The sequence below is a fragment of the Stylophora pistillata genome, chromosome 1, assembly GCF_964205215.1.
Source record: "Stylophora pistillata chromosome 1, jaStyPist1.2, whole genome shotgun sequence".
NCBI lineage: Eukaryota > Metazoa > Cnidaria > Anthozoa > Scleractinia > Pocilloporidae > Stylophora > Stylophora pistillata.
Genome location: NC_142519.1, coordinates 13,169,156 through 13,177,696, shown reverse-complemented (window position 1 = coordinate 13,177,696; position 8,541 = coordinate 13,169,156). Strand labels below are relative to the sequence as shown.

At 39.0% G+C, this 8,541-nt stretch overlaps 1 protein-coding gene across 1 annotated transcript; it reads left to right on the top strand.

Annotated features, from left to right (window-relative positions):
* The first annotated feature begins 3,726 nt into the window (after positions 1 to 3,726).
* On the top strand, positions 3,727 to 4,509 carry LOC148741288 (uncharacterized). The gene has a single exon (XM_088729028.1). The coding sequence runs from the start codon at positions 3,727 to 3,729 to the stop codon at positions 4,507 to 4,509; it is 783 nt and encodes a 260-aa protein (XP_088585154.1).
* Positions 4,510 to 8,541: the final 4,032 nt, after the last annotated feature.

The window sequence follows — 8,541 nt, the reverse complement described above, 5'->3', positions numbered from 1 at the left end:
TACATACATACATACATACATACATACGTACATACATCCGTTCATACATACATATATGCATACATACATACATACATACATACATCATCGACAAGACCAACGTCCATCAATGGAAAAACACAAGAGCTACCCTCGATTGGTTCATCAATATCCCTAACAAAGACCATCACTTGTTCATTGCCTTTGATATTGTAAACTTCTACCCGTCCATTTCACACAAGCTTCTAAGCGACGCCCTATCTTTCGCGGCTTTCTACACCGATATTTCCGCGGAAGACACAAGAATTCTTTTTCACACCAAGCAATCACTTTCGTTCAACGACAACACCCCATGGAACAAGGAGCATTCAACAACTTCATTTGATGTTACAATGGGCTCGTTTGACGGTGCGGAACCCTGTGAACTAGTGGGATCGTACTTGCTAAACCAACTACCAGAAGGCATCAGAAAACAAATAGGCTTACACAGGGATGACGGCATGGGCGCACTCCAGGAAACACCGAAAAAGATCGAAAGAATCAAGAAAGATATTTGCAAAGTGTTCAGCACCAACGGCTTAAAAATAGCTATCGAAAGAAACAAAAAAGTGGTCAACTTTCTCGATGTCACTTTGGACCTAAACAAAAGATCTTATGAGCCATATAGAAAGCCTAACAACGCACCGCTTTATGTGCACCGTGAAAGCAATCATCTTCCTTCCATCATAAAGAACATTCACCAGGCGATCAATGGAGGTTTTGCACAGCAGCCATGTTGGATGGCAGGAACAATGAAAATATTTTGCATAAGAAAGAATTTTATTTCCCATAGGTAAAATAATCTATTGTTCCTGCCATCCAACATAGCTGCTGTGCAAAACCTCTATAAAAGACTTAGCGAAATCTCTTCGGACAGGGCATCCTTCGACAAAGCAACACCCATGTATCAGCAAGCGTTAGAAGCAAGCGGCTATAATTACCAATTACAATTTGACACAACCACTAAAGACCAGAGAAGTAGACAAGGGAGAAGAAGACACCGAAATACAACTTGATATAACCCACCTTTCAGTAAGAACGTTGTTACTAAAGTGGGAAAGAAAGTTTCAGGCATCGTAAAAAAATCCTTTACACCAGAGCACCCGCTAAGAAAAATTTTTAACAGGAACACTTTGAAAGTGAGCTATTCATGCATGCCAAATTTGGAAAGAAAAATCAGCGCCCACAACAAGTCCTCCCTCGCAAATGATTCTCAATCACAAGAAAAATCATGCAATTGTTGAAACAAGCACTCTTATCCGCTAGGTGGCGAATGCCTAACTCAAGATGTGGTCCACCAGGCCACAGTTGAAAGTCCCATGGGAAAGAAAACATACATCGGGCTTACCGTGAACCAATTTAAAACAAGATTTAGAGACCATACGGCTTCATTTAAAAATGAGAACAAAAGGAACGCAACAGAGTTGAGCAAATATATCTGGTCCCTAAAGGACGCCGAAACGGAGTTTACCGTGACCTGGAAAATAATGGCCCGCGCCAGGCCGTACTCGAACGCAACAAAGAGATGCAATCTTTGCGTAACAGAAAAATTTTTCATCATATGCAGAACAGTGGCGGGCACCCTGAACAAAAGTAATGAACTGGCGAGTGCGTGTCAGTACTCCACCAAATACTTGATAAAGCATGCTTGCACCATCAACTTATAAAGGAACGTTAGGTAACCGGTGTTTTATGCACCTGACGAGAGAGGACCACCAGACCCTGTCGAAACAGTTCTGTAGTGCGAAGTTTTAATTTTTATTTTCCTACACAATTGATTATAAAGCTCCATGATTGTAGAGCACTCTCCGATTCGAGGGTAAAGTTTTTACGCTACGTACATACACACGTACGTACGTGCTTACATACATACATACATATATACGTACATACATACATACATGCATACACACACACACAGACATACATACATAAACACACATACATACATACATACATACATACACACACACACATATATACATACATACATACATACATACACACACTCATACATACACACACATACATACATACATACATACATACACACACACACATACATACATACGCACGCACACACACACATACATACATACATACATACATACATACATACGTACCTACGTACATACATACATAGCTACATACATTTTATTGAGCACATCCCCATCTGAGGCTTTTCAGTGAACAAATTGGATTACGAAATTAAAATACATCCAATACAATACTGAAAGGAAGCGGGATTTCTTACATAATTTAAGCGGCTTGGATCTAACTTGTTTTCTGTCCTGTTGCAGTTTTAAAAAGAGGAATTTTTCTTCGTTGAAAGTTTCTGGTTATACGTCCAGGTACGCTGCCTCTTGTTATATAAATAGATGTTAAGTATTCTGACGCATGACCCGTCATACATTTAAATGTTAAAGTAGCATCTCGGTAATATAGTTGTGTTTTTACAGGGAGCCAATGTAAGTTTCTTAATACAGGAGAGATATGGTCATACTTCTTTGATGATTCGCGCGGCGAAGTTTTGAACGTATTGCAATTTATGAATATTACAGGCTCAGGTGGACGACCATACTGATGAACAGTAATATAGTTTACTGATAACAAGTGCGTTTATTATGGTTTCATGCAGTTGTTTATCGAAAACGATCTAATACGGCTTATTTTCCAAAAGGAATATGGAAACTAGTTTGGTTTTAAAAAATATGACTTTGCCCATCTTAGTTTTACCAAAATGTCGTTGTTTTGTAAATGTAACATGCCGGCCAGGAAGAACATTTAAAATCTTAGTATCTATAGAGTCCCATTCATGATTATCAAAAAAGCAAAGTATTTCACATTCGAGTTATGAATGGCGTTTCCTTAACTAGCACATTACTTCGAAAAATTAGGGCCTAAGGAACATTTCACAGATGTCTTTAGTATTTTTTTTTGTTACTGTTTTTTTTGCGAACGGTGTCAGCATCGCGATACTTAATCAGTATTTAAGGACTTGTGAGGTGTCTAGCGAGTCCTTTGAAAGGAGACTTTACATAAGACTTCTCACGATATACAAGTTTTTGACAACTTATTTCCTATTCAATCCTTTCTAAGAAATTATTTTTGGAATACTTTGCTAATTAATAACTATCTTAACTTATAGGCAACGCATTCGAAACTTACTAAAGAATCCACAGGTACCGCTGAGGACTCCCCGCAGATGTCGCTAACTTCTCAGTGATTTCAATTCACTCTTCTTCATAGATATATTTTCGTTTAAAGCCCGTTTGTCTTTAATGCGACTGAGTTTTCCAATCACAGGGCGTTATTCATATCTTTTCTGCATTTTCAATTACATCAGAGACGACCTCTTTATCAGATTCCCGGCTAAAGATGATGCAATTGTGTTATTCAAATTGGAGGAGATGATTCGACTGGACTTGTTTGGAAAATGTACTCCGTATTGCATATCGATAAAAACGGATCATACGGCGGTCATTCTACCGGTGGGAACAAAACTGAAGCCCGTGCGCCAAATAGTTCGCATTCGGGATTGTAGGAAACACAGAAAGGAAGCGTTATATCTGGAACTAGCGGGTGAATGAGGCGGTGAATATTTTAGAGACTCTTATTCACAATTACATGGACAGGTGCATGCCTTATCGGAGAGTGCGCATGTCATCGCGTGATCCGGCGTGAATGACCCCCTTAGTTAAGTCCTTGATGAGGGCTAAATCGAGAATTGATTCAAACAATGTAATTCGGCTACGTGAGATAAACAGAAGAATAAGTGAACTGATCAGCAAGAACAGAAGAAATCTTCTGCAAGTACTCATAGGTGCTAGGGAGTGGTGGAAACATGTAGATGACCTGTCGCAGCGTCGCTGTCACTCAGCTAAGATTACATTGGACATACAATCGCTGGTTGAACTGAATGATTATTTTGCTGATTTATGTTGGGACACTGAGTATAAGCAACCTACACCTGCCCAAGTGGAGAATGGAGTCCAAGTTCCTGAGATTGGCAGAAAGACAGGTGTGGAACTGTTTGCGGCTCTTAAAAAAACAGCCACTGGACCAGACAACATACCTTTTTGGGTGAGGAAAGACCAAGCAGAAATTTTTACGCCTATAATCTGTAAGAACTGGAACATGTCTCTGAAGTTTAGTACCTGGCCCGCATCGTGGAAAAGAGCTCACGTAACACCCCTCTCTAAGGTTGACGTTCCCAAGGGAAAGACAGACTACAGAGGAATCAATAGTACTCCAGTAATTGCGCGAGCTTTTGAGAAGTGCGTGTATAACATCCACGCGCGGGACACTGTTGAGAAACACTTGAGCTCGACTCAGTTCGCTTACAGAACAGGGGAGAGCTGTATAGATGCACTTATAAGTATGCAGCAAATCGCGTGCAGCTATCTCGACGGCGATCCTAAGTGCAAAGCTGTGCGGTTATATGCTATGGATTTCAGTAAAGCGTTTGACAGCGTTAATCAAGAGCTTTAGTCTATTAAGCTTAAGCAGATACCATTAAATCCACTTATAATCAATTGGTACTTAAGCTTTCTTGAGAAATGTCAACATCGCGTGATTTACAATAGTTTTCGAGGACAGTGGAAATGTGTTAATGGCGAAGTGGGTAACTTGACATAAGCGCATAAAGAAGAAAATATAGTTTAACCTTAAGGATAATTTATTGTCTTTACGAATGCCAAGTTCATTTGTCATTATGATCCCTACAGTTTCTCGAAGTTTCTCTCGACCAGGAGGTTTCAGTTTAAGGTGGGAGGAATGTTACGGGAAAATTTAGTGATTTTGCCGTGTGGTTGTTCAGGCATATTTATTCGTTGTTTTCGGCATTTTGGCGTTCTCAATTCATGCGAGTTTCTTTCATTGCGATGTTTCATAACCTATCGTCACACAGCATATAACTGGTAAAGAGGCTTAATCTCATTGATCAATCATTCAGCTGATATATATATATATATATATATATATATAGCTGTAGTTTAGTTAAGCTGCTTAGGTCTTCAAATATTCGCTCTGGCAACCTCCGGAGCTGTACTCATTTTTCCAATACTTGCTTCGAGGATCGTGTTTTTTCATTGTTAGACTTGAATGCGATATTATCATCGGTCAATTTCCAAACGAAACATTGATAAAACAGGGTAATCCATTGCTCCAAGTTTGCACCGATTTTAATAAAATGAAGGACAAGTAAGTATAAACAGGTAAAATTTATCTCAATCAATTGTTATAATGTTTCTTTACGATAAAGAAGGGCACTAAAATTTGCCTCGCTCGCGACACTTAGCTTCGTCGGTCGGTCGGCTCCCGCCACAGCACGAATATCTTTGTAAGCTTCATTTTTGGAATTTCTTTAAATACAGCTAACCCACTAGATCATACCTCGAGTCATTTTAATTGAGAGTAATAGACTGCTGACTTAATTTAATCCCACTTTGGGATCAAAAAAACAAACGACACGCCACTTTCTTTCGTTGACACTGAGCAGCAGAAACACTCAAAGGATGAATAATAAGTTAAGTAAACACTGCTAATTAAATTTTGACGGCTTAAAATTTAAAATACTTGTACTACGTCTATGAGAGAGAAACAAAAACAAAAGAAAAACGCTAAACGAGACGTATCCGCCGGTCATTGTGGCAGCTTGGGGAACTAAAAGCTACTTTATACAGATATTTTCCGGGCCATCTCAGGAGAATTGTTCCTCAAAGAAAGAACGAAAGAGCATATAGCCGATAAGCAAATACTTAACCCCAGCAGCTCTAGTTTTTCCTAAACTAAACTGTCCTAGTCAACTTAGCAATCATATCAATAAATATTAACATCGGAAGAGAACTCCTAAGGAGCCCCTATTAAGAAAATTACAGAGAAGTCATTTAATTTTCGAATAAAAGTGTGCCTGATCTCTGCTGTTTACCAAAAACAGACAAACAAACAAAAAACACGACCACTCACAGATATTCCAAGGACTTTAAGGTCTTGAACATTCCTGGATGAAGGCTGCTGAGTTTGTTATTGTTGATATACCTATGATTTGATTCGAAAGAGAAACAACAAAAACGCTTTAGGTGACGTATCTGCCGATCGTTGTGGATGCGTGGAGAACTTAAAGGTATTTTATGCAGATATTCCAGATCACCTTAACATAATTATTCCCCAGACGAAGAACAAAAGAGCATAGAGCTAAAACAAATACTTAACCCAAGCAATCATAGCAACAAATCTTAACGTCTGAAGAGATCCCCCGAGGAGCTCTTATATAAAAAATTGCAAATAATAAGTCATGTAATTTTCGAATAAAAGTGTACTTGACCAAAAGGTTTCCCTGTGATTTCTACATTTTCCAAAGAAACAACAACGAATTGAAAAAAAAAGAAACACACAACCTCCCACAGACGTTCCAAGGACTTTACAGTCCTGAATATTGCTGTATGAAGGCTGCTAAGTTTGTTGCTCTTGATATCACTATGATTTGATTGGAACAATTGTCAAAAACGCAAACAGCACTCTTTGTTATCTGTTCTGAAACAGTTAAAAAAAAAACCTGGCTTTCTTTGAGTGGTCTTATGCACTCAGTACAATAAGAGCTGGAAAATTACTGACCGTGTGGCATTAGAATGCAGCTTATTAGTGGCATATTTGAATTTTATCAGGCAAATATTGTTTACTTGTCTAATAATAATAATAATAATAATAACAATGGCTTTATTGCAGTTTATTTATTTATTTTATTTATTTATCTATTTAGTTTTTAACTTCTCCACTACAAAGTATGGCAGGGGAACCGCAACATCGGCTAGCAAGTTACTGCGGGCCTTGAGAAAGAAAATGACTAAAATAATAATAATAATAAAATAGATACAATTACAAAAACAACTAAAAGAATCTAAAAATAGGTACAATTACATGCAGCATGTAATGTGCATAGCAAAGTTTCTACAGCGATTACACTTGAGACATACAGTTTTGAACGAAGGGGGTTATTAACATCGTAGGTGGCACTAAGGGCGGGATCATAGCATAGTGGCCATAAAAGAATAGATACTGTCCATATTAAACTCAAGTTCATCGGAAAGTTTGTTCCAAATTCGCGTAGATCTGATAAGAAAAGATTTCTGAAATGTTGAAGTTCTATATCTATTGTCTGTATATTTCATGACATTAGTGTTCGATCTCGTGTTTGTACCGGTAGATCGAATACGGAGAACAATGTTGCTATCTACTTTAACAAGACCGTGCGTCAGTTTAAAGAAAAATACCATGTCAAGGTATTCGTGCCAATATGTTATGGGAAGCAACTTCAACGATAAGAAACAGGGCTCAAAAAAAGGCATTTTCAGAATGTATTTAGTTGCACGCGCTTGCTTTCTCTCAATACAAGAGATGAGATTCACGGATTGGGGTGCCCAAATTTGTGAGGCGTAACCGAACAGCTGCCGAACCAATGTTAAGTGCATTAAGCGTCTTAGGGTTGTATCTTGTGTAGTTCGAGTATTTATCTTAAAATTAGATAATGAAAAAATTTAAAATCAACTAACTAAGGTATTTGATACCCTCAGGAGACAGCTATGGCGAGTCTCGACTTAACCCAATGGTTAGGGTTGGGGATGCAGAAATCGATTGACCCTTTTCCAGTATTTTGCTGTTAGGGTTACAGTTGGGTTAGGGTTCCAGTTGAGTTAGGGTTCCAGTTGGGTTAGGGTTACATTTAGGTTAGGGTTTAGGGTTGGGGTTAGCACAAGTCAAGTGACAAGCATTCTCATTGTCCTCCAGCACCCTGGGGCAAGTGGCCAAATGGCACTGGTCTTGTTGAGCCCGAAACATTTTGCACTAACCTGATAATTTAAGAACTGTTACCTGCACTTTGTGTTCTAATCCCAAACTGAGCCCTGGAAGGCTTATGACAACTATCCTGCCCCTGTAAATCCCTATTCTTAAGAAGTTAACAGCTTGCATAGTTAGAGACATGAAAATAGCAATATAGTGACAAAAGGAATATTTTATTAATTAATTGCTTAATGTATCCCATCAATTTATTAGCTCAGCCCGTCTGTTCATTTACATGATGGCTTCATGTCAAATCATATGATACGTAAACCCCGAGATCGCGTTCGATCGTCACGCACTCCAGAGGGCTGTCCTTGATGATATATGACGAAACAGCAGGGTGAATCTTTCTCGTGATCATCTGGGACTTGCATTTCGTCTCATTGAAGGAGAGACGGAGGTCTGTTCTACCACAAGGTGGTAGAACAGCAACATCTCCAACGGATTTGATCGGCTTGAATACTTTCGCATCGTCGGCAAACATAGCGATGCGGCTGTTATCTACTGCGTCTGGCAAGTTGTTAACATACAGCAGAAACAGAGCCGTTTCCAAGATGGATCCTGAGGAACTCGGGAAGTGATGGGAAAAGTTAGGACATCGCTCCGAGCACAGTCACTCTTTGACGTCGGTTGGTTAGATAAGAGTTAAACCACCGAAGTAAGTTACCTCCGAATCCGAAGACA